At 58.4% G+C, this 24977-nt stretch overlaps 2 protein-coding genes across 4 annotated transcripts; both read right to left on the bottom strand.

Moving 5' to 3' along the window:
• Positions 1 to 2: 2 nt before the first annotated feature.
• On the bottom strand, positions 3 to 10151 carry LOC102458297 (flavin-containing monooxygenase 5-like). 3 transcript variants are annotated; one of them, XM_075916331.2, is made up of 9 exons: positions 10015 to 10151; positions 6031 to 6209; positions 5469 to 5657; positions 4949 to 5111; positions 4308 to 4450; positions 2839 to 3038; positions 1990 to 2342; positions 953 to 1025; positions 3 to 563 (listed from the first exon to the last, which is right to left on the bottom strand). In XM_075916331.2, exons 2-9 carry the CDS (start codon positions 6163 to 6165, stop codon positions 218 to 220), a joined length of 1602 nt encoding a protein of 533 aa, XP_075772446.2. In that variant the 5' UTR covers positions 6166 to 6209; positions 10015 to 10151; the 3' UTR covers positions 3 to 217. The 3 variants fall into 3 exon arrangements, with proteins under 3 accessions (XP_075772446.2, XP_075772445.2, XP_025043403.3); XM_075916330.2 differs by lacking the exon at positions 10015 to 10151 and adding an exon at positions 7046 to 7158; XM_025187618.3 differs by lacking the exon at positions 10015 to 10151 and adding an exon at positions 7046 to 7158 and having other exon boundaries at positions 6031 to 6175.
• A 5527-nt stretch (positions 10152 to 15678) lies between these two features.
• PLPP6 (phospholipid phosphatase 6) lies at positions 15679 to 21477 on the bottom strand. The gene is made up of 2 exons (XM_089780636.1): positions 21152 to 21477; positions 15679 to 18064 (listed from the first exon to the last, which is right to left on the bottom strand). Exons 1-2 carry the CDS (start codon positions 21435 to 21437, stop codon positions 17694 to 17696), a joined length of 657 nt encoding a protein of 218 aa, XP_089636762.1. The 5' UTR covers positions 21438 to 21477; the 3' UTR covers positions 15679 to 17693.
• Between the last annotated feature and the right edge of the window lie 3500 nt (positions 21478 to 24977).

The following is a 24977-nucleotide window of genomic DNA, read 5'->3' as shown; positions in this document are numbered from 1 at the left end:
GCAGCCTGCGACACATTTAATGGTGCCAACGACGTCTCATGTGACAGCACACAAGGAGCGGCCACGGCTGAGGGGGCGGAAATTCCCAAGGCATGACAGTGCGAGCCAATGGTTACACTGGAGGTGTGGCAGTGCCACCGGGAGCACGTTAGAAACCCTCTGAGGGCAGAGGGTATTAACAACCCCCTCCCTAAGCAAGCAAGCAGAGGAAGAGCCGTTAAAAGTAAGCAAAAACGACAGCAAGGAGAGCCACGGCACCAACCATCGTGACCAGGTAGGGTACTGAGCTGTGCTGAGTACACTCGCCCACGGCCCTGGTTTTCAGAGGCTTAATGACCCGTTCTCGCTGGCTCAGGATGGCGTTCCTGGCTCCATCCCACTTCCCCGGCCCTCGCAGGCGGTACTGGTACGGCGTGCAGGGCCCAAAGAAAACCTCCATGGCCAGCTTTGGATCCGTGAGGAAGAGCGACAGCAGCTTGGGCTGGACTCCGGCCAGGCAGGCCACTTCATCCATGTACTCGATGTAATCCACTTGGATAGTGTGGCGCTGGCTCTTCACATACCTGCAAGGAGAGAGAGAGGCGCGGGTGCTCTTGGAACGTGGAGACCGCTGACCAGCACCTGACATTCCTGCGGGGCTGGAGTCAGCCGCGATCTGAGACATCTTACTGCTTAGGCCCCCACCTCCCATTTCGCTATTTAATCTTCTCCTCAATCCCTTTCACATTCCCAAGTAGCAAAGAATAGAGAGGGGAGAACAATTCCAGAGCAAATCAATGTTTCCAGGTGACATTTAACGAAGGGAGCTCAGGCTGGAAACACCTGATCCTTCATAGCAAGTTGTTGACATACTGGAGGCATTTCAGAGAACGATAGACGCTCCAGACAACTCTCAGGGAAAGACTCCTTCTGAGCATGCTCAATAAATATGATGTCACGTAAAAGTTCCTACCGTTTTGCCATTTCCTCTTTCTTCTGCGTAATATCGGCCACCATGTCGCTCTCTGGGGGTAGCCTGATGTGCCCTAGAAGGGACAAGCCGGAGTGTGAGCAGAGATGTGTCTGGCTCCTTCGGAAGGGGATCAGCCACGGCCGGACAGTAAGAGGCATCGGGGAAGGTGTTTCCTACAGAAAGCAGCACTGCACCCTGGGCTGGGAAGGCCGTGATGGCTTTATGTCCCCAAAGCTGCAGTCTCTGGCGCCCCCTGAACAGCCTGATTCTGTGAGACGGACATAGAGGTTAACCAGGGGTGGGGAACCTAAGGCCCGGGGTCTGGATGTGGGCCTCAGCTTTCCTGGATTTGGCCCCCAAGGCTCAGGGCTCCTCCCCCAAGCATTAGGGAACCCACACTACTGCTCCAGCCCCCCTTGCCGGCCTGCTAGAGTGGACCTCCCTAAGCTCTAGTGTGTGAGGGGAACATGGGGACCATCTTTCTCCTCCTCAGGCAGGGCCCACGTCAATGAGGGCTTGGGGGGTTTTGGTCTGGTTTGGTTCTGGTTTTTGGTTTTTGCTCTTCACTTGTGTGCAGCCCCCCACTGACTTTTCTGTGGGTCAGCAGCCCCCGATGCAAACAAGGTTCCCCGCCCCAACAGTCCATCTTCCTCAGGGACGGGCCTGGCTGCAAGGCTGAGATTCCTTTCCTACAGCTTTGGTATTTCCTGTCCCTCCTCTGCCCTATTTCCTGGGATCACAACAGCCATGCTTCCAAAGCAGGAGGTGTGAAGGCCCAGCCACCAGGGAGCGGCCATCCTAGAGTATTGGGGGACAAAACAGTGCTATGGCAGAGAGGGATATGGGCTGGCTCGCCATCACGACACTTGAGCGTGGCTTGTTCGCCACTCAGTACCAGCCAGGGTCTGCACCGCTCTGCTGAGCTCAGCTAGGACCATGCCCAACCAGCCAGGTCCTCCATAGACACAGGCTTCGGGGTTCCGAGAGCTCTACCATCCAGAGACCCGGGGCTGTCTCCTGCATTTTGGGTCACGTACCCTTGAACACTTGCGTGGCCAAGCGACTCTGGAGTTCGGCAATGGGCATGATGGCCCCCAGGGGCTGGACGAGGCCAATGAAAGCCAGAGTTGGCTTCTCCAGGTGCGGAGGGAAGATGAATTTGTACAGGGAGACCTGGTTTTCGACCACTTTGACGCAGTCCTGGAGGAAGGGGAAAGAGAAGCTGTAGCCTGTGGCGAAGAAAACAGCACTAATGTCCTCCTCTCTGGTGCCGTCTTCAAAGATGACGCCGGTTTCGGTGAATTCCCGGATGTTCGGCTTCACCAGCACCTTGCCGGAGATGATGCGGTTCGGCAGGTCGTCGTTGATGGTTGGGTGCTGGCTCGTAATCCTGCATGGCAAAGAGAGGGTGTATCAAGCTCTGGCTGGAGAAATGGCGTCCCTCTGAAAGTGTGGGAGGCTCAGGGAGATGGTCTGGCCTCCTCTCCTCTGTCCCAGTAGAATTCGGGTCAGGCAACGTAACCACTACTAGCGGCACTAGTGCAAAAGCCTGTTTCAAGGTGCTCGGTGTCCATCTTGGCTCCAGTAGCATAACGGGCCTTATAGGTGGCAGAAACGGCCTCCAGAGATTACCCACAGGTCGGCGACACCCCGCTATGGCCAGTCCTCCCAGTGGTCACAGGAAGGAGGGTGCAAAATCTGAGGATGCTCTAACTTTGCGGACTGCTGGGGAGGGCCCTGCATGGTGCCAGAACATAGGGAACAGACAATCGCCCGCCCACCCACGCCCCAAGTGCAGTGATGGTGGCCTAGAAAAGGAGGACTAAGGTATTTTCTATCTAACGCCTATGATGTGCCGTCCCGCCCCAGCGGGCTGAGGGGAATACCTGTGCTGAGGCTTTAGCCCGTAGTGTGCGTGGTTGAATCTTGCATTTAATTTGTTCTCCGCCCACTGGTTAATCATGGATGTTGTCAACATCTGCTTGAGAAAGGTTTTAAACCGGGTGGAGAGCACGATGTCCACTGGGTACCCTTCGTCGGCGACCCGGTTCAGGACCCAGGCCCCACGCCTGGTGCTGAGGAAGACCTAGGCAGTGGAGAAAGACAGATCGCAGGGACGAAGTGTTCTGGCGCTCACCGCTTGGCGCTTCCTGGCACTGGCAGAAATTGTCACCGTCATGAGTTATTATGGACACCAGGGCGAGGAATGCAGGCCCCGGCGGAGGTCAAAGCTCCAGTGTGCTGGATACTCGTACAGCCACACTGGGGGGACGCTCCTGCCCCACAGAGCCAACTGTCTCAATAGACCAGAGTGGAAAAAGGGAGGGAGGCAAATGGGCCCTGAGAGGGTCTATGAAGTGTCCAGGCCCAGAGGCTGTTTGGGTTTGGGATGTGGAGCAGTCCTGTTGACTCATTGCCCGGGGGCGTCGTGAAATCCAGCCCCCCAGGGAGCTCAAACAATCATTAGACACATTGGATACCAAAGAGACGCTGGCTTGTGTCCCTGGCTTCCATTTTAAATAAGCAAGAGTCGCTCCCCGGTTCAGTGGAGGCGAAAGGTCACGTCTCCCGCAAAGCCGAATTGGCGGGGAAAGGCGGTAGACCCATGGCAGCGCCGTGAGGTAAACAGAATGTAGGCCAAAGGTCACAGGGCAGGATTGGCGGAAAGGAGCAGGCGGTCAACAGCGCCTGACAGATCATGACGTTGTGAGGGAAATAACGGTCGCAGGTCTAAAAACGATGTCCCGCGCCTAGAAAGAGGACTGAAACACGGTCCCAAGGTCTGCGCCGACGGGCCGACAGGGCAGCTGAGCGGAAGGCCGCGAGAGGCGCGAAGGGGGCGCGGGGGAGACGAAGGAGAAGCAGCAAGCGGAAGGCGAAGAGAAGGGGAGTGAGAGAAAGAGCGAAAACAGGAGAAGGCGCTGGGGCGATGACGACGCTTGTCGAACAAAGCACCAGTTAATTGTGGCCATAGCGCAGTGTCGTGCGCTCTAGCCACCCTGGAGACCCATACTCAAGGAGAAAGTAGCCATGGTCTCTAGCTCCCGGTAGCTCTGGAAGGGCCCAACGTCATTCCTGCTCTAGGCCTGCCCTGCAGCTGCCATTCAACTAACAGCTGAGGGCATGTTCCCGCGCCCCTCACGTCCATTCACTACGTGCGCATTGCCCGGGATGGCGTTCGATGCGAACTCTGCTGACCCCTATGAACTTTGCTATCTCCTCTCTGCCCTCCAACGCCCACAGACAGGTGTCAGCAGGGGCTAGGCCAGGCCCTTGGACTGGGCCTTTCTGGGGCTGGCGTGGTGTGTTGGCTGGTTAGCCCACTGCGGTGCCAGCCGTCCCTCTGCAGCCAAACCTGATCGGCTTCTTGGCTGAGCTCCACGGCCAGGTCCCCTCCCGAGTTGCCAATGCCGACCACAATGACTCTCTTCCCCGAGAACTCCTGGGGCTTCTTGTAATCCCGGCTGTGGCAGTAGCGGCCTTTGAACGTGTCGATCCCTGCCAGGAGAGAGCAGAGCCACTGCAGTGCTGGGCGCCAGGGCCGAGCGAGGGCCTTTGCCCACTTGAACGTCGTGGGGCCGGAGCTCCACACGCCCAGTCGGGGGATTGCCTGTGTTCATGGGAGGCCGTGTGGGCAGGGCCCTTCTGGGGTACCCCTCTCAGAGGCGCTCCACCGACCCACCAGCCCGGGGAGACTGAAGATGGAAGGGGTAAAAGGAACAGGAGAGCTCGGCGCTAGCAGCTAAGCTTGCAAGGGAGCCTTCCTGCCCGTCCCAGCACACACAGTGGGGCTGTACCCGGGGAGGGGCAGGGCTTCAAAGCAGTTTGGGATCAGGAGACTTTTGCCAATACCAAGAAGCAGTTTGAGGGGTTCACACCCCTGAAGGAAGGGAAGAGTCGGTTCCCTCGGGGCCACGTGCAGCAGCAAAGGGCGTGCTTCCTGCCCTCGAGACAAGCCCAGCAGCCACGGAGCTACGCGAGTGCTCGGAGACGTACCTGGGAAGGAGTCCAGCGGCAGATGGGGGTGGGTGTGGTGGCCGGTGCAAACCATGACCCCATCGAAGACGGCCGAGTCCTGCTTCCCCTCCGTCTCTGTGACCACGTCCCACTGGCCCGAGGTGGAGAAATCCGGGTGCTTTGTCACGCTCACCACATTGGTCTGGAAGGAAAGGGGCAGTCCCAGACCTGGCGCCTGGACACTTCGCCCGCTCCCCCGACGCTAGCCACCGCCCTGTGCCCGCCTCAGCCAGGCAGCACGAGCCCGGCTGGGACCAGCCGCAAGAGGGCCAGCTGGGCTCTGCTGGGTTTTGCCTCGTGGCTCCCCCAGGCTCCCCGGCTCCCCCAGCGTCTGGGGCTGCAGCAACTCTGGGAGCTGGGCTATAACATCCCAGAACAGCCCCTCCGGCTCTCCCTGCTCCATGAGCATGAGCGGTTTCCTCATGGGGGGATTTTTCCACCCAGACCCGCAGGCAGGCTCACACACTGTCCGAGCCCTGTTCGCGGCCGGTCTGCTCACCTGGAAGCGGACGTGTCTCAGGAGGCCGAAGCGCTCGGCGTACATGCGGAAATACTTCATGATTTTGGAGTGGTGCATGTAGTTGGGGTAATCCTCCGGGATGGGGAAGTCACTGAAGCACATCATCTCCTTGGAGGTGTTGATGATGACGGATTTGTAGATGCTGGCCCTGCCCTCTTCGGGATTCTCCTGCAGGAGGGGGAGGGGACACGAACAATACTTTTGAACAATGCACCTGAAACAAAGCTGCAGAGGCGAAGGTGGCAGGAAGCCGTCGGTGGGCTGGGCTCCCCTATTACAGATGTTTGCATGGAAGCCTCCCTTGTCTGCAGAAACACACCCTGAGCATCCTCTAATTGTCCCTCCTCCTTTGATGTAAAACACCCGCAGACACATGTGATATGCCTTTCCCTCTTCTTCCCCCCGCCCGCCGCAGCCCATCCTCACCTCTCGGCCACACACAAACCCTGCAGACCTCCACTTCTGGGGGCATTTGCCAGGAGGTCCCCGTGACGGTGGGAATGATCCGGCAGGGAGAGTTCGCACCCAGACTCAACTCTACCTTGAACCTCCAGAGCCCCCCGATATCTTCACTGCTCTCGAAGCAGGTGGGCTCCAACCCATCATCCAAACAGCATTTGATGGCGCACAGCCCACTGGATCCACCGCCGATGACTGCAATCCTCTTGTTAGCCATGGCCACCTGTCTGAGGAGGGGGTGCGAGAGTTGACGGAGGGATCCTGGGAAGGGAAGACAGCTTTACCTGAGGAAGAAGCCCTCCAGCTTCTGCAAGAACAACCAGTCCAGCAAAGGAATCCCTCCCAGAAACAGCTTTGTGCTCTGCATTTGCAACAGGCCCATTGGCCAGCTAAAGTTCATACGGGCCCCAGTGCTGTCTGCGAACAAGGCCAACGCCACCTCTGGAAGGCAAGAGGCAGGGGCCCCGCCTTGCAGAAGAGACCGGAGACTTGGGAGGGTCAGCTGGAGTCCCCTTTAAAAGTGTGGTGGACCTGCCCTCAGACCTCCAGCCCCGGAGTGTCCCTGCAGTCGCGGTTGGAACTCCAGCCCAGTGTTTCTCAACCGTGGTTTATAAAGTACTCCTTTTCGAAAAAAAATAAAGACATTATAAGCACCCGGAGCACCTACGGTTTTCACACACACAACAATTTTTCTACCATTGCAGCACATTTGTTTAAACAACGTCGTCATTGCGAGGTGGGCGCTGAAATTTTTGGGTGTAAAAAGTACAAAAATAATCAAGTGCTGTCAAACTTAAAACAGAAATTCAGTTTTTTCCAAATTTCAGTTGTGTTGATGTACACCCCCCCTCCCCCGACGTCTCTCGAGTACCCGAGGGTTGAGAAACACTGCTCTAGACCACACAGTAGAGCCACTATCCCACTATCCCAGCACGGCCCTCCCCATGCTAGAATTGTACAGCACCTCGAGCAGTTCCTCAAATCCCCCTTGCCGAACCCCTGATCCCACACTCCCGTGCTATTCCACCTCCCACCGCCCGCACCTGCTACAGAAACAGCACTGGGTACGGCAGGCCAGCACAGATACTGCCACGTACCTGCTGTCCGGCGTAGCTGCTGGCTTAGCAGTCCTGCCGGATCCCACACGCTCAATTTCGGCCTTCCATCCTTTGCTCCCCCAGCACAGGAGGGAGTGGACTCCTGGTACTGTCTAAGTAACACATTAACTTGGCATCTGTCAATTGCTAAGCCAAGATGTACCTCCCCGAGTTAAACAATAACGTCCTTTCTTGCAGGCCCCAGGCACTTGTCCAGCTAAGTCAAATGTTTCCCTAGCTCCCGGCAAAGAGCGCACCTGTCGGAGGATTACAGCGAGCGGGGGGCTCAGCTGTGGGGTGCTGCCGCGGCGTACAGCCAGTGAGGCAATGGGTGTGCCTCTTGCATGGAGGAGCAGAAGTGGGGGAGGGACGGATGGGCTGATTTGCATTCCTGGGCATCTGCGACTATGCTGAAGGTGCTGGTGGCTGCCATCAGTCCCAGACCTGGTGGGGGCCAGGGCAGTGGGACTAGGGCCCCCCGGGGGCCCATAAGCAGGTTTCAGGGTGTCTGCCAAACAGGGGCAGCATCAGAGCTGCTGGGGCTACGAGTCAGAGAGTTGAAGCCCCACCGTTGTGGCTGTGCAAGGTCCCTGTGGCATGGACAGCAGGGCCAGCAGCCACCGCGGGCTGGGGCAAGGTTTGCAGGGGCCGGCTTCAGATAGGGCGGAGCCTGGGGCAGAAGGGGCGGGGCTAAGGGCACTCAGCCCTTTGCGCTGCACCGGGCCCCCTCCCCCAGCCCTCAGAGGTGTTTCACTCTCGCCCTCCTCCCCAGGGGGCGACCTGCCTCCGAGAATGGACAACACCCCCAGTGTCATCCACAGCGGGGCTGGGCACCACAGGTGAGAGGCTGCTGCCCTGTACGTGAGCCCCGTGCTGGTCCCACGGCCAGCCACAGAAGCAAGGCACGGCAGGACGTGGCTCTACCCGCAGCAGTAGGGCGGCAGCGTGGGAGACGGCTAGGCTTTAGCGCTGCTCCTGACTTCTGCCCTGTGTCCCCCTGCACCTGTCCAATCACATGCGCGTTGGGGGGTGCGCTCCGAGCGCCTGGCTTAGGCCAATGGTGATATGGGGATAGTATCGATCTTCTGTTCCACGTCCGTTCTATCCGGCCACCTTCACCTTCCCAAGCTCTACAACGGCTGGCGTCTTTCCTGGCAGACGGAAAGGCCAGATTGACTGGCTGCCCAGCATACTTTGCATTCTATCTTCTCCTCTCGCGGTCACACCCAAGGATGCGCAGCGCACAATTCATGCCACGGGTGCCGGCTTGTGTCCAGATGGTACCTGGCGCCCCGTGGTATTCGCACAAATGGGGAGTCATTTTTTCTCCTCAGCGACGGCCAGAGCTGAATCCCTGATAAGCTTCGCCTTGGGTTTGGCAGAGGGCCAGTGGTGAAATGAAAGCCAGTGCAAGGTGGGTCTGGCTGCAAGTTCCCTGCTACCCCGTGAAATCACTACGACCTGAAATCTCTCCCGGCCTCGGCCTCACAACACGGCGTGGCAGACGTGCCTCGGAACAACGCAGGGCCAAACGGGCTTAATCCCCCGCTCAGTAAGATGGGAAAACACAGCACCATCCCTGGCTGCCTCTCGGAGGCAATACTCCTCCACCAAGCACCGAGCCGCGTGTCGGCAGCCGTGCGCAGGCCGGATTGTGGGACTGCCTGGGCCGTAGATGGCCTACGGGCCGGGAGCGTGAGACCTGCCTTAACTCATCACTCCCTTAGTACCACAGAACTGTAGGAGGGGAAGGGAGCTCAAGACGTTGTCTAGTCCAGGTCCCTGCCCTCCCGGCAGGACGTTACCTCCACCATTCCCGACAGGTGTCTGCCTCACCCGTGTGAAATTCCACAACCCTCAGCTCCACGGGAGGCGCTGGGGCTCCTGCGAGTTTATAAACGTGTTTCAGGGCTGTGCTCGGCTGACCTCGACCCCTGGCTCACCCCTTTCATGCTGACTTGAGTCTCATCAGTTCTGTGGCAAACCTGGTTCCCCCACCACCCCATCCCCAGCCCCCATCTACATCCATCCCACTGCCCATCTGAGGCCGTGACAAGCAGACAGGCCATGGTCGGGTGGGTTTCCGTGCTTTCTCTTAAAAAGGTATCTGGTGGTCTGCTCATTCAGCCGCCTTTCCCAGCAGCTGGTCAAATCAGGCTCTTCAAAGTGCCACCTTGTTTCAGGATGTTCAACAGAATTGTCTGCAAGTTACTCAGAGCCACGTTCCCGGCTGCAGGACCCATGGCTGGTGGAAATCTGCTTTCGCAAGTCAGCTCAGCTTTGTGGAGAACTCCCTCTGCCTGCACTCTGTGCATTGCCAGCGTGTGGCTCATTGCATGCCCCACACACACCTCCACCACTGGCTGTGTCACCCTGCTCCCTCCCGCGAGGAGCTTCCATGGACAGATGGACACACACCCAGGGGTGCGCATTTGCTTGGGCATCAAACGAGTGCAAGTGAAAAACAAAAGGTTCATTTGCAGGGGAAACCTGGCTTTTTAAAGTCCCCGCCGTACGGTGGGCCAGGTCCCCATCGGCTACGAACGGGCAGCGACGCCAGGGGAGCCGTGCGGATTTACATCAGCTCCCTCTCAGTCCCGCGCTTTTCAAAAGCAGCCAGGTTTCCTTTTTACAAAGTCATTCATGTCCGAATGCTTTAAACACCGGTGTGGGCTGGTCCCTCCAGCTCCCCCGCCACCCGTACCGCTGAGCCCCCCCCTCGACTGGGGTGGAGGGCTGGGCCTTCTGCTTCAGCCCATATCTGCCCGGGGCTGCTCTCTTCCTCGGTTCCTCCCTGGCCAGCTGCACCAACTCAAGACTCCCAACTTGTGGACTTTCAGCAAGCAGCCCCCTTGCTCGTGCCCATGGAAAGGTGACCCTCTGTTCCCCCGGTGCAGCCAGAACCTGTATCAGGCACGAGGCTATTCCACACCCACCTATGCTGAACATCACCGAAACACGCAACAAACCTGCAAATGCAACGATAAGGCCTAAGTGCCCAGGCAGCTCAATGGGGCCTGTGCTCTTGACCCCCCCGGAAGGGCTGCATCCGTCTCTTTGCCTCTTCCACCCCAGCTGGTCACAAGGGCGCTGCCTATTTTTTATTTAAGGGTTCTCGTCTGTGCTGACGCCGCCCCACCGTTTACTCCTCTCATTGGCTCAGACACATAAGCATGGGGCGGAGAAAAGGGTTTATCACGCTTCCATGGACAGTCTGTTTTTCTGGCCAGTCAATGGAAAAAAACAAAAACAAACCAAGAAGCCAACAAACCCTCTTTGTGACTCCTTCCTGCCGGTTTTCCTTGTAGCCCTTCTGTTAAACGGAACTAATCCAGCCAGTCTGACCACACTGAGGGGGAAGGCCAGCTGTGCTAGTTGACTGAGACCGGTCAACTTACTACCAGCGTCTCTGACTCCACCCCTTCACTTGCTGGCGATTCTGCAGCAGAGCTGTGTTCAGCTGTGGTGTGGCAGGGGCTGCAAGCGAATCCACCCACATGGCGTATGGGTTTGTTCCTGCTATGTGCAGCTGTGTAACGCACAGAGAGATCCAGGCCTTGGGCCGGGCTGTCTAGACAATGGACATGATGAAACAGGGTGCAGCCCCAGGAGGATGGGTGTTATGGTGAATGCTGCAGTCCTTGCTCCGACAGTCGCACAGTCTCTCAGCGTAGTGTGTCTGTATTACACGCAACACCACGGTTGCCAGGTGTCCGGTTTTCACCTGGACAGTCCGGTATTTGTGGCCCCTAGCCGGTAAAAAACCAGAAAATACCAGACATGTAAAATGACTGATATTTTCGGTTTTTCTCGGACGAAAGGCCTGCAAGGGGTGTGGGGGGATTTAAAGGCGCAGTGACTTTTTTTTTTGCTCCCCCCCACCATGTTCGGGATTTTTTGTGAAAGTATCTGGCATCCACACACCCTAGTAACCTTACAGCTGCAGAGTCAAGCTCCCTAACTAGGAGAAGCAAGGGGTCAAGCCGGCCCCCTAGTGCTCTGGCAGGGACAAGCTGAAGGAAAATGCGTGGAACTGGTACTGGGTCCAGGCCCCGTGGGCAAAGGGAGCTGCTGCCCCATTCTCGGAGCTCTAGTGCAAGAGGGGTTTGTGCGCCAAAAGGAGCCGTCTGCACAGCCCGGCTGGCACGCAGACACCTGCTGGGGGCTGAAGAAGGGAGGCCGGCATAGGCTGCCCTCAGGGGAAGGCAAGCCAGGAGGAAAAATGTGGGCAAACCTGGTTTAAATTCCTCCCTGAATGCTTTGCTCTCCTGTTGCATGGCCGCGACGTGGGGATCCAGGCAGGCTGCTTGCTCGCTCTGCTCCCCTTTGGGCACAGACTCCCGGCAGGAAGAACTGGAGGCGCCACTTACTTGGACCTATGGGTGGGCAGAGCTGACCTGCAGGGTGCCCGTTTAAGGCAAAATTCCACCCTCCCCAGGAGAGGGAAAGGCACCTGAGGGGCACTCAGAGGGACCAGGGAGCGCCAGAGGTGGAGCTGCCGCCAGCCTAGCAGCCCTGACCAATGCTCAGGGATCACACACACCACTGAGGAAACCCCAGCTGGCGTCACCGTGCCCTGCTTCCCACAAGCCGACACACCAAGCCCCCGAACTGCAGCTGCCCGGCAAAGGGGCCATGGTAGAAATCGATTTCCTCTGACTGCCCCGGCCTGCCCCTGCCTCTCTCCAGCAGCCTGGGGCTGCGTCTGGATGGGCCCTGGAGAGCCGTATGCTGGGCTGGACGCTGTTTAACTCCAAGTTTGACCCAAAGCATCAACCAGCGGAGTGTTGGGGCTTGTGCGGTTTTGTAAGATTACAGGCACCGTGCTCGACTGGCCTGAAAGCCAATCCAGAAAGGCTACTCTCCTGAACGGCGTGCAGAGACCCTGGGGGGAGGCTGGACAGAGCCCGGGGAGCCAGGGGCCACCCCTCCCAGCACACCCCACCCGAACTCCTTACCATGTACGTCTCAGTCCCGAGCCTGCTTCCTCACGTGCCCGGCTCCTTCAGCCCCCTTCCCTGGGCCGGTCGTGTCAGACAAGCTACATGTGTCCTCAGAGCATCGGAGATGGACCCCTCGGGCAAGGGCCGCTCCTTAGCAGCTCACTGTGCTGCCGGTTGATCCTGTGTCCATTCCTGGCCCCGCGGGAGGCTGCGGCGTAGCACGGCACCCTCTCTCCTGGGCAGTGTTTCCTCGTCCTTTTCGATCTGATGCCTTTTCTGATCCCTGGTAGCTTAAGGAAGTCTCTCTCGCTGGAGCAGACTGTGCCTCTCTGGCTCAGCCACCTCTCCTCTGCCAGATGGGTGGGTGGTTGGTCTTACCTGTATTAGCAGAGGGCAGCTCAGGGCTCCCCTGCTCTGGGTGCAGCACAAAGGAGGAAAGTCTGCACTCAAACCAGTGAGAGGAAACTGAGGCACACAGAGGGAACCAGCACCCAGGAGGCCGGTGCACAGCTGGGAACACAACCCAGCCCTCCAGATGAATGCAGCCATGGTTGCAAGCAGCCAATGTGCCACTCAGTCAAGGCGGGCAAAGAACTGTTTGCAGATGTTATTCAGTGAATAATTGTGAAGCAATGAATCAGATAGGGTGGCAGGTTTGAGGGCAATAAGATCTGCTGCTCTTGGATGATTTGGCCGGCTCTACAGGGGATAAGGGCAGCTGAGCAGCGCGGATAGCCATCCTGGAAAGTCTCAGGGCCCAAAGCGGGTTGAGTTGTACAAACTCCACTCCCAGAACTGTACATTGCACAACACAATCCAGGAAGTAAGACCAGGTGCATTTCAAGCTCCCATAAAAAAGAGGAGCCTAAATTGCTAAGCTAGCAGTGTGAACCTGGGCTGCCTGTCAAGCTCTGACAATATTACAAATTATGAGCGAAAAAGATATTGTCTGACGTTGGGCATGGAGAGTTAATACACTTTGAAAACCACGGAACAGAATGAATGTAAACATCTTAGCATTCATAAACTATGTAGGCTGCATTTTATTCCAGCATAATCTAGAAATGTGAATGCACAAAGTTCCTCCTTCCAGTCACCCGCACTGAGCACGGGAACGGGAAGGAAGGTGGGAGGAGAAAGTAGCTGAAAACCAATTCTGGAGTGGATACAGCCCCGTATGGCTAGCCAGCTGGAGTGGAGCGGAGCGGAGCAGGACTGTAATAGTGGGGATTAAACCCACTCATGTGGGGATTACCTCCCAGTGTTTAATTCTTCCCCTTTTACGCCACCAGAGCAGCATAAAGGGGCCTTGGCAGGCTGGAGAACGAATTCCTATTCTCTCCCACTATCTTCTGGCAAGACATTGTTCCTTTCTAGCTACAGATGCTGCGAAGAGTCACAGGGCTTGTGAAGTTCATACCCAACTTTGTACGCGATGACTGAGGGACAAAGGTACCCGGCTGTGAACAACAGGTTAGTTGTGAAAGGGACACCTGTAACTTAGGGTTCACACCCCTCTGGAAACAGCCAGTGAGATCGACAGTTACTGGCGCAGCCGAGGCAAACATTTCTGGTTGTGTACACTCCCTGAATTCTGGGCATGTCACAGCATCTTGGCAAAGCTCACTTCCCTCCACTTTGTGTGGCTTTCACGCAGCAAGGGCTGAGGGAGAAGCAAAGCATTTTAAGTAACAGGACACTGGTTTGAAAGCCACAAAGACTGGTATGCCTCCCACCCCAAACTACCTTTCATTCTTACGTTTTCACCCTGACTAGATTACACGGTCGGTCTCCTTGGACCGGTCTTCCTTTTAGAAGGGCTGATGGGCAGCTCTGAGCAACAGCTCCAAGTGCAAATGTGCTCAGTAAACCATCTCTAGCGATGAGCAACCAAGCCTAGCAATTAGTCACTGCTAGAGCACCCTTTCTTTTCAGAAAATGGAAAGGAGGACAAGCCCAACTAGACCTGAAGTCTATGGATTTTTTTTACCCCCCAGCCCCCTGCTTTCCCGTCTGGGCATGGGGCGGAGGCAGGGCTCACATCTGCGCTTGCAGTGGTGGTGGGAAAGGGTAAGACGTCCACACTGATTTTCCATTGATTACTAGCATTGTGAAACATGGGCCAGGAGATTCTGGGTGCTGGCCAGATCCTTTCACGTGGCGACTGGGGACATCATCGTCATCAACATTTTTAAGAAACTGGCCTGCACAGCCCTAAAATTGAAAACAGCATCTAGTACATGTCTAGCAGGCACCAGGGCACATGCCACGGCTCACTGAAAACCCTGCTGAAGCTTTCCAAGCGAACTCACCGTCAGCCGAGTCGGAGCACAGCATAAAGCCTCAGTGACCAGCATTCAGAATGAAACGTGTCACCCTCTTTGTACAGGGGCTGGGCTGGAAATGGGCTGCCTCTAGCTAGATCTTCTCAGCAAGGACAGTTGTCAAGTCTCCTTAAAACCACAGAGCTAATTACCTCTGCAAATATAAAATGACGGACCTCCCACGAGCACAGCCAACCTCGTGAGATCATCTTGCTTAGCACCTTAGCAAGCTCCATCTGGAAACCAGGCAGGCTGTTTGCTCCACCCCGTGCCCAGGCTGGAAAGCAGAGGGCTGGAGACAAAAGATCCATAGAATTCAGATCCAGCTGGACTTGTCCTCGGTTCCACCTTCCTTCCCATTGGCAGGCTGCTTCAGAACCTCTTTCCTCTGATGGCAGGAAGCCTTCTGATTTCCAGCCCAAACGGATTCCTGGCCAGTTCAGCCCCAGTTCCTCTTGTGCCCGCACCGTCCTTCAGCTTCAACCACTGTTCTCTGTCTGGAGGGTGACCACAGGGAGGGAGCGAGCGATCAGACCCCCTCTCCACATGCCTTTTCCTAGTCTAACCATGCCAGGCTCTTAGTGTGCCCGTCATGTAAGACAGGTTTTTCCATTCCCCTCATCACCCTAGCAGCCCCTCTGTGCCGGATCCAGTCTGAATTCATCCTTCTTGAACAAGAGCAATGGCACCCACAGCACCCCCCTTCCCCCCCAATCCTACTCAGTCACCGGGCTTTCGGCAAGAGCACTTTTGCTCATCTTTGACCCCCATCTTACATAATCTTGGCCCATCAAGTCATCAAACTAGATCCTAAAGCCCAGGGCTCAGAAGACTTTCTATTCCAAATGACTCATACCATATGATCATGCTGGGCTACCAGAATGCTGGGCGGGCTGGGTCCCCCCCCTCAGGTCTGGGGCTGCTCTAGCCCCAAGCTTCCCACCCGTAGGCACCATTTAGAGAAGGGGACATTGTTCCCTGATGAAAGGGCACAGTTGGCTACATTCCTCACTCTGGCTGGGGAGTGGAGGAGGCAGATGAACTAGGACCTGCCTCAGCCGAGGGACATGCCCCCTGCCCTGGCTGTGCCCACTAGGGGTGCAACAGCCATGGAGAGGTGCTTCTCACGACCCCACGCTACTGCAATGAGGGGACTGGGTAGTTCTCTCTCCCCAGGGCAGCCTGAATCCTGAACCCCTCACCCCCAACCCCTAGATCTAAGTGAAAAATAAAACTGAATTGGGTTAAGGACCCGAGCAACACTGGATAAATCTCCTAGTAGATTTATAAGCACAAGACAGTTCTCCACACATTCCTACAAAGCCACACAACCAGTGTCCCGGAAGAACGAAAGCTGGATCCCAGATGTGTTATTTTTACTTTAATATCCCTTCTGTCATCTGCACATCTCTCAGCACCTTAGGGAAACAGGACTTGCCATACTAGAAGAGATCATTAGTACTCCTGGTACAGTAATTGGTATTAAGGATCAACATTTCATCCATGCGCGGAATGCATTTTTCTATGTGCACCGACATGTGTGTGAATATGCACCACCAGCAGAAACAAAACCAAGAATTCCACTAATCACTTTGGGGGCACCTGAATCCCTCCTGAGCGGCCTCACAGGCACACAGCTTACAGGGAACACTTAAGGGTACAGTACACTGCATGGCACTTGGTTTTTAAGCTAACAGTTTTCTCTTTCAGCCAGAACTCTTCCATGAACACAATATGCCCACAAATGTAATTTCTCAAGTAGTTCTACAATCTCTTTACAGTTCAGACACCGTGCCCTCCCTCGACAATCCCAAAAGAGGGAATTTCTACCTCTCTCGTCATGCAAAGAACCTGTTTTTCCTTCTTGGAGATCCGTCAGGCCCAGGGGAACTTCCTCCCCCTTTGCTCTAGCTAAATAATTTATTTTCTGCCTCTTTGGAAACTTGTCATTTTCCTTTTCATCACCGTTCTATACGACATTTTTGTTCTTTCCCATTTGTCTCACCAAGCGTACAGCTCCATTTGTAACCAAACCGATTTTACTTATTTGCAATCAGCATCACAGAAGGGAGAAAAACGCTGCAATACAGTTGGGCACACATCACTTCTATTGTCACTTTGATTGCATTTTTCTGTAGTGAACAGCAGGGCTATAGCCAATGTGCTCCGGTTTAAGACCAGGAATCATCTCATGGAAATCAATGGGACATACTGAAGTCTCTTGCCGAACTGAGGCCTACATACCTCAGTTCAGGATCTCCATGGAGCTTACTTATTTTGAAAGACCTAAAAAGTCGACCTCACGTGTCCTCATATGGCATTAACTGTTTGCATGTTGTCTGGCTTTCAGCAGAAAAGCAGGGGGAGTAACCGTGCGGGAGCACCCTGCTCGGATGACAGATTGGGAAAGGGGGCTCTGCTTGCCCCACTGCTAGGAGAATCTTAGCCAGTTTGCAGTGACAAACCGCACCCCGACTAGAGGACAGCTGGTAGAGACAACCCACCGCCCAGTGAACTCCTTCCACACTTCATTACAGCCCTATTCGGGCATCTACTCCCCTCAAACTGCCGGCTCCCAAGGTATTCCAAACCAGACGCCTTCACCTTTCCGGCAAGCCACCCACTTGGCAGGAGGCTCTATAACTGGAATGTGACGGGCAAGTGAGAGGCAAGGTGCTTCAAAAGGAGAAAGAATCAATTTAGAGAACCTTGGTCATCTCAAAGTGATAGAAGAGGCAGCAACAGAAGGGCACCCACAAGAGAGCAGAACCCATGTGTGACTGCCCTCAAGTGAGCATAACGTACTGTGGCCGCTAGGGGGCAGTCCCACGGCTAATCAGCCACAAGGGCACCAGTCAGTATATTGACAGCACACAGGGACGGTTTTCAGCAAGTAACCACATGACAATATTTGTAAGAAGGCATGCCTACTGTTTAAGCTAGATGAGCCGGCTGCACAACAGGCATCCTGTGCTGTAAGCTGATTCATGGGATTTCTTTGAACCACAGATCTTACTGATGCATGTTAAGTACCAGGAAAAAAGAATTAGCAGCTTGGCCTGTGTGCACGTCTCCCTCTGGTAGCACCTGGAGATATGGAGCAATTGCATCATGGAATGGTCAGAGCAGCCATACGGGCTGGTACGTGCTTCGACCCAGCAGCACACTGAAAGCAGGATGGCCCCGAGAATAGCTGTCCCTCAGATCTCACTGCGTCCCACCCGCAGCCCAGGTATCGCGCAGAATGAAGCATGATGTTGCGGATACCATCAGCCCCGCTGATCAGATGAGGGTGATGATCCTTTCACCAGCCCCAGTTCACACTCTCTGCACAGGACAGGACTCTGCAGTGTGTGCACCTCGTCCTTTTCATGAGGGCCATCACTGGTTCCACACTGCAAAGAGAGCAGGTGCGCTGAGGGGTGAAAGCCAGAAGTATTTCACCACACTGTACTGCATGTAACCCATGAAGAAGCCAAAGACCACGTCTGACACGTTGTGTCTACCCAGCATGACTCTGGAGATGCCCACAATGACGGCCCACAGAACCACCAGGACCCGCAGAGGAATGGCAAGCACCAAGTGGTGCAGGACGAATCTGCACACCATGGCCGCTCGGGTAGCATGGCCTGATGGGAAGGAGTATTTGTCCACTGAGATGGTGATAAACATGTCCATCTTGTTGTAAGTGGGACGTCTTCTCCTCACAAGCCCTTTCACCACGGCCACCAGGACTAAATCCAGCACCAGAGCTAGGAGACAAAAGCAAAGGGGTTATTGTAACAACATGTGTGTTCCAGTTCACCAACGCACAACAGGAAACAGCTCATTATCAATGTGTCCTAGGCAGCCCATGTTCTTTGGCTGGCCAGGAGTTGCAAGGATAGAATGGTTTATAGGAGGAGAATGCCTCTTCTCCCACTCCAAGATCCTGTGTTTCCCCTCTTCCTTCCCTCCTTCAAAAGTCCCAGAAGAGACACCAGAGCTACTGCAAAGAGAGCCTGCTCCTTCCACCAGCACAATCCCAGAACTTTGAATCAGGGCTACCCCCAACGACCTTTCCGTGTTTTCAAGTGCGCAAACGTGGCAGCCAATTGTGTTTATTAGACAGTGGGCAACGGCACCGCTAGCACCAGCTCCTGAAAATGAACTTGGCAGTAAAGCAGCGAGGACACTGGTTTGTATGCATGGCAAAACCATCACAAGTCGCCACCCGGGATTGTCTGGCAGCTGTAATGCCTGTGCATGCTGAAGGCCAGGATTCAGGTGCCCAGGCACAACTGAGTGACTCAACCAGACTAGGACAACGTGCTGAGCTGTAAGCTGCAGGACTAGTAATGGCTTCAAGCACGTCAATAAATACTTAGCCACTTAAGCCACTTCCAGAAGCCCCACAAGCAGGACTCCTCACTGACACTTAAGGTCAGGGTTCAGCTTGTGCACCCACGCTCACAGGACCAGGCCTACCACTACGGCCATATACACCTAGATGACCAGTGACTGCCTGGTGTGGCAGACCAACCATTTCATTGGAAAAGGGCAAAGCACGTGCCACCTCGGCAGAAAGCGAGCACCTCATCCCGAGCGTGTCCAGCATTGGCCCCACAACACCGAGCCCCGGGCCTGAATCTATCCAGTCGGAATTCCTAGACGGGCCCTCTGGCAGGGCTCTGCGCCCACACAGGAAGAGCTGGGGGGCAGCTCGCGCAACCTTGGCACATCCCCGCAGGCCTAGCCTGGTTCCGGGGCCTGGCTGAGCAGTGCAGGGCGGAGTGGCACAGGCGGGGATATGGGTGCCGGCGGGGCATTGGGCTGGCCTGTAGTGAGGGCGGTTGGGGGGGGAGGGGTCTGGCCGCCTCGAGGGGAGGTGGAGGGTGTCCGGCCGGCTCGGAGGGGGGTCCGGGGGGGGGGAGGGAGCCTGGCTCAGGGGGTGGTCCGGCCCCAGGGGGGAGGGGGAGGGGGTCCGGCCCGGGGGGGAGCGGGGGGGGGGTCCAGCCCCGGGGGGGGGGGGGGGGGGCGCTCACCGAAGAGCAGGTTGAGCAGCACCTCGCGGCCGGCCCGGGGGGGGGGGGGGGGGGGGGCGGGGGGGGGGGGCTCACCGAAGAGCAGGTTGAGCAGCACCTCGCGGCCGGCCCGGGGGGGGGGGGGCTCACCGAAGAGCAGGTTGAGCAGCACCTCGCGGCCGGCCCGGGGGGGGGGGGGGGGGGGCTCACCGAAGAGCAGGTTGAGCAGCACCTCGCGGCCGGCCCGGGGGGGGGCCCGGGGGGGGGGCTCGGGGAGGGGGGCGGCCCGGGGGGGTCCCGGGGGGGGCTCACCGAAGAGCAGGTTGAGCAGCACCTCGCGGCCGGCCCGGGGGGGGGGGGGGGGCCCGGGGGGGGGCTCACCGAAGAGCAGGTTGAGCAGCACCTCGCGGCCGGCCCGGGGGGGGTGGCTCGGGGGGCTCGGGGAGGGGGGCGGCCCGGGGGGGGCCCGGCCCGGGGGGGCCCGGCCCGGGGGGGGGGGGGCTCACCGAAGAGCAGGTTGAGCAGCACCTCGCGGCCGGCCCGGGGGGGGGCTCGGGAAGGGGGTCGGGGGGGGGGGGGGCCCGGGGGGGGCGTCCGGGGGGGGCTCACCGAAGAGCAGGTTGAGCAGCACCTCGCGGCCGGCCCGGGGGGGGTGGCTCGGGGGGGGGGGGGCGGGGAGCGGGGTCCCGGGGGGGGGGGGAAGAGCAGGTTGAGCAGCACCTCGCGGCCGGCCCGGGAGGGGGGCTCGGGGAGGGGGGCGGCCCGGGGGGGGCTCACCGAAGAGCAGGTTGAGCAGCACCTCGCGGCCGGCCCGGGGGGGGGGGGGGGGGGGGGCTCGGGGAGGGGGGGCCGGGGGGCCCGGGGGGGGGGGGCTCACCGAAGAGCAGGTTGAGCAGCACCTCGCGGCCGGCCCGGGGGGGGGGGGCTCGGGGGGGGGGCTCGGGGGGGGGGGAGCTCACCGAAGAGCAGGTTGAGCAGCACCTCGCGGCCGGCCCGGGGGGGGGGGCCCGGGGGGGGCTCGGGGAGGGGGGGGGAGGGGGCCCGGGGGGGGGGCTCACCGAAGAGCAGGTTGAGCAGCACCTCGCGGCCGGCCCGGGGGGGGGGGGGGGGGGGGGGGCCCGGGGGGCCCGGGGGGGGGGGGGGGCTCACCGAAGAGCAGGTTGAGCAGCACCTCGCCGGCCCGGGGGGGGCCCGGGGGGGGGGGGGGGGGGCTCCCGGGGGGGAAGCCGGGGGGGGGCCCCGGGGGGAGGGGGGGGGGGGGGCTCACCGAAGAGCAGGTTGAGCAGCACCTCGCGGCCGGCCGGGGGGGGGGGCCCGGGGGGGGCCGGGGCCGGGGGGGGGGGGCTCACCGAAGAGCAGGTTGAGCAGCACCTCGCGGCCGGCCCGGGGGGGGGGCCCGGGGGGAGGGGGGGGGGGTCCCGGGGGGGGGGGGCTCACCGAAGAGCAGGTTGAGCAGCACCTCGCGCCCGGCCCGGGGGGGGGGGGGGGGGGTCCCGGGGGGGGGGCTCACCGAAGAGCAGGTTGAGCAGCACCTCGCGGCCGGCCCGGGGGGGGGGGGGGAGGGGGGGGCCCGGGGGGGTCCCGGGGGGGGCTCACCGAAGAGCAGGGGGGGGCCGGCCGGGGGGGGGGGGGGGGGCTCACCGAAGAGCAGGTTGAGCAGCACCTCGCGGCCGGCCGGGGGGGGGGGGGGGGGTCCGGCCCGGGGGGGGGGGGGGGGGGGGCTCACCCGGGGGGGGCTCACCGAAGAGCAGGTTGAGCAGCACCTCGCGGCCGGCCCGGGGGGGGGCCGGGGGGGGGCCGGGGGGGGGGGCCCGGGGGGGGCCGGGGGGGGCTCACCGAAGAGCAGGTTGAGCAGCACCTCGCGCCCGGCGGCGCTGCGGCTGCAGCCCAGCCCGTAGGCGGCGCCCGCCAGCCAGGGGGCGCCGTGTCCCGACAGCTCGAGCATGCGCAGCAGGGGCCGGGCGCCGCCCCAGGCCGAGCGCTCCCCCGCGCACAGGCCCAGCCGCCGCGAGGCGCGCAGGTCGGCGGCCAGCAGCGCGCGCAGCGCCACGGCGGCGCACGACGGGCTGGGCGCGGGGCCGGGGGGGGCGCGGCGGGCCGGGCTGCTGCGGGGGCTGGGCATGGCGGCACCGGCCCGCTCCCCTCCCGCTTCCGCTTCCGCTTCCGGCTTCCGCCGCCGTCACCATGGCAACCAGCGGGCGGAATGGGCGGGGCTGCTGCCAGGGGGCGGGGCATGGCCGAGGCTCCTCCCCCATGGGACACAGCCCTGATGCCCCTCTCCTTCCCCCTGCTGGCTGCCAGGGGCAGAGCGCCCCCCTGGTTGGGGCGCGTGCGCCGGGCCGTGCACAGCGCAGTATTTATTCCGCACACGGAGGGGCAGCGCCACCCCCAAGTCTGGGCCCGGCCTGGCAGCCGCGCCAGCAGGACGCCCCACGACGCCTACAAACGCCTCACGAGCCTTCGGCCTCCTGTCCAGGGAGGGCCTGCCCCGCCGCACGCCCCGCCACCCCCGGCCTACATCCCAGGGCTGCCCCACGCCACGCTGAACATGTGCAGGGTGTGCCCCCCCGCCCCACCCACCGCTCACACACACTTGGGGTGCCTCGCCCCGGCCAACAGGAAAATGGGATCTCTTACCATTGTTCACACAAACATCAGCCACAGCGGGTTGGAATTCCATGGTGTTCAGCAACCTCTAGTGGCTACCGCACATGAATTATCTTTGGGCTGCCTAAGCCCCTGCGTTTTGCAGTGTTGTTATAGCTGTGTCGGGCCCAGCAGCGTAGAGACAAGGTGGGGGAGAGAATATCTTTTATTGGACACACTTCTCTTGGTGAGAGACAAGCTTTGGAGCTATGCACAGCTCTTCTTGAGGTGCGGGGGAGGAAGCCAAGTGTCGGAGCTAGCTACCAATCGGGGCAGACTGTTAAGCAGGCGCGAGAAGTCATGCTGGAGGAGGTTGCTCAAAATGAAATTGTTATGCACAAAGAATTGGAAACAGGGCATTAAGGGTAACAGGCTGGGTGGTGTGTTACAAATTGTGGCAATGAGTCATAAAGCCAGTGTCCCTATTAAGCCAAAGTTTCTGGTGTCTGGAAGGGTTCTTAATTTCATTTCCAAAACTCACTGCCGGAATACCCTGCTGCAGGTGGCTGCTAAATACAGGGGGGCAGCAGGGAAGCTGCCGAGGATGGGGGTAGAGGGGACACAAAGCAAACTGTGTTTCGAGGTACAGTGCCCATTCCCTTCGCTGGTTTCAAAATCCGGGTTGCCATTACAGTGTCGAACCCTTTCTGGAGGTGTCTTCACAGAGGGCTTTAGCGCTGCAGCTCCGGATCGCATGAAAAGGGACGGTGCAGAGACGCCCTTCCTTGCTGTAGGGTTGTCCCTTTTCAACCCAAGCGACTAGTCCCACGTGGTGCGGATGGGGATCTTTCAGCTGGAAGTAGAAATGGATGGAGTCTTTGACGCCACCTCCTTTTTCTACAAGGAAAGGATGAAGTCCTGCTTCTCTGAACACAGGAGGAACCACAAGCAACAGGAGCAGTTTCTTAGTTTGCAGCCCCAAAGCTCTTCAGCCAACAGACTCAAAAGTACTGTCCAGTTTTCCCCAGGGTCACACTGTGCTCCCCAGCCTCTGCTTGGCTTTCTGGCTCTTTTGCCCCTGGTTCTGTGTTCTTGGCAGTTCTTTATTTCTGTGTGTGCCTGCAAGCCTGGTCACAACACCCTGCGGCACTTTCTCACCCACATGGCACTAGTTTCTATTACTTCTTGTTTTAGGAGCGGCCTCAGGACCGCTCTCACAGCTATCTGAAAGGAAGGGTTCGGTCAGGCATTAGTTGGAACAAGATTTCAATGTGACCCCTAACAAGGTTTCACGCGCTGTGTGCGCTGCCAGCCTGTTCCCATCCACATGCCTGAACTTCGCTCCCTAGTTCGCATGACTGTTCAGACCCGCTTCTCTTGAACAAACAGCCAGCCAGCCAGCTGGCCTGCAGGGCAGATTTTCGACGCAATCGATGAACACTGGTTTTTTGCGCCAGTCCAAACTGCCTTTCAGAGAAAAGGCTTTTGATGATGCTCCGGCCCACTTCTCCGATAACATCGCCTTTATTTGTCCATGTCAAACGTGCAATTAAGGTACCTCCGCCTTTGCTGAGGCTGGTGGCCTTCTGCAATGAGCCCCTGGCTAGCACTCAGGAAGAAATCAAAAGAACTGGGCTCTGTCCAAGCATGCGGCTCTTGTGTTCATACAGGGCGCCGTGTTATCAGGGTTTGATCACTGTATGGTATCAAGGATGAGATGAACTGAGCTCAACCTGAGGATCAAGCAATCCCATGATGCAGATGAAGGTGGGGAGACTGCTTTCACTTGCTCAGCCATTTCCTGCTGCGTTAGCTAACGACTTGTGCCCCCTTTCCGCTCTTGCTCTCCCGCAGAGAAGCAGCCCATTCTAGGGGAGCAGTTACTCTGCTCTGAGTTCCCCAAAAGGGGAGGGGTTAGGGTGCGAGTGAGACAGGGACTATACTGTCCCAAACATGCAGAGCCTTGGAATCCTAGTAGGCAGTGCTTTTTTTGGAAAAAAGAAACAAAGGTGCCGGTACCAGAGTTGTTGACTCGAGTCCCACGACTTGAACTCGAGTCCCACTTAAGTCGTCTGGTGACTCGACTTGAGACTCGACTCGGGTTCATTGTTTGTGACTCGAGACTCGACTTGAGACTCGACTCGGGTTCATTGTTTGTGACTCGAGACTCGACTTGAGACTTGCTAACTTTGTTAAATCAACTTGGTGAAACAATTGTTGGAAAATGCCGATATCGATGGCTTGTACAAAAGCGACTTGGCATTTTTTAAATTAAGACTCGAGACTCGACTTGGGACTTGACTCGAAAGTGAGTTTAGGGACTCGAGACTCGACTTGGACTTGACAGTGACGACATGAAGACAACACTGGCCGGTACTCCAGGGGAAACGTTGAGTCCTGTCTGGAGGTGCCGGGACTGCGTACCGGGCAGTACAGTCACAAAAAAAGTATCTCGGCCCTCCCTGCAGCCCCCTCCTTCATGGAAGCGGAGAAGCAACTCTTCCGCTTGCTGTGCCGTCCTTTCCCTTGGCAGCACCGACAACCGTGGCTCTTCTGTTGTTGACATCTTGGTGCACCTCTATTCCCCCCTCTCCCCCGGTGCACCTCTATTCCCCCCTCTCCTCCGGTGCACCTCTATTCCCCCCTCTCCTCCGGTGCACCGCTATTCCCTCCTCTCCCCCGGTGCACCTCTATTCCCCCCTCTCCTCCGGTGCACCTCTATTCCCCCCTCTCCCCCGGTGCACCTCTATTCCCCCCTCTCCCCCGGTGCACCTCTATTCCCCCCTCTCCTCCTGGTGCACCTCTATTCCCTCCTCTCCCCCGGTGCACCTCTATTCCCTCCTCTCCCCCGGTGCACCTCTATTCCCCCCTCTCCTCCGGTGCACCGCTATTCCCTCCTCTCCCCCGGTGCACCTCTATTCCCTCCTCTCCCCTGGTGCACCTCTATTCCCCCCTCTCCTCCGGTGCACCTCTATTCCCCCCTCTCCCCCGGTGCACCGCTATTCCCTCCTCTCCCTCTGTGCACCTCTATTCCCCCCTCTCCCCTGGTGCACCTCTATTCCCTCCTCTCCCCTGG

This window comes from Pelodiscus sinensis, chromosome 9 (assembly GCF_052426305.1).
Source record: "Pelodiscus sinensis isolate ZL-2025 chromosome 9, ASM5242630v1, whole genome shotgun sequence".
NCBI lineage: Eukaryota > Metazoa > Chordata > Testudines > Trionychidae > Pelodiscus > Pelodiscus sinensis.
Note: the sequence above shows the minus strand (reverse complement) of the source record. Positions and strands in the feature narration are given on the sequence as shown.

What these genes read in the sequence shown, in the direction of transcription:
- PLPP6 (XM_089780636.1), bottom strand. Translation starts at nt 21,437, where the DNA reads ATGCCCAGCCCCCGCAGCAGCCCGGCCCGCCGCGCCCCCCCCGGCCCC. An exon ending in GCTGCTCAACCTGCTCTTCG is followed by an intron (nt 18,065 to 21,151) that starts GTGAGCCCCCCC and finishes TTTGTCTCCTAG; the next exon opens with CTCTGGTGCTGGATTTAGTC.
- LOC102458297 (XM_075916331.2), bottom strand. Translation starts at nt 6,165, where the DNA reads ATGGCTAACAAGAGGATTGCAGTCATCGGCGGTGGATCCAGTGGGCTG. An exon ending in GCCGCTGGACTCCTTCCCAG is followed by an intron (nt 4,451 to 4,948) that starts GTACGTCTCCGA and finishes CTCTCCTGGCAG; the next exon opens with GGATCGACACGTTCAAAGGC. An exon ending in GGCCACGCAAGTGTTCAAGG is followed by an intron (nt 1,026 to 1,989) that starts GTACGTGACCCA and finishes TGTCCCTTCTAG; the next exon opens with GGCACATCAGGCTACCCCCA.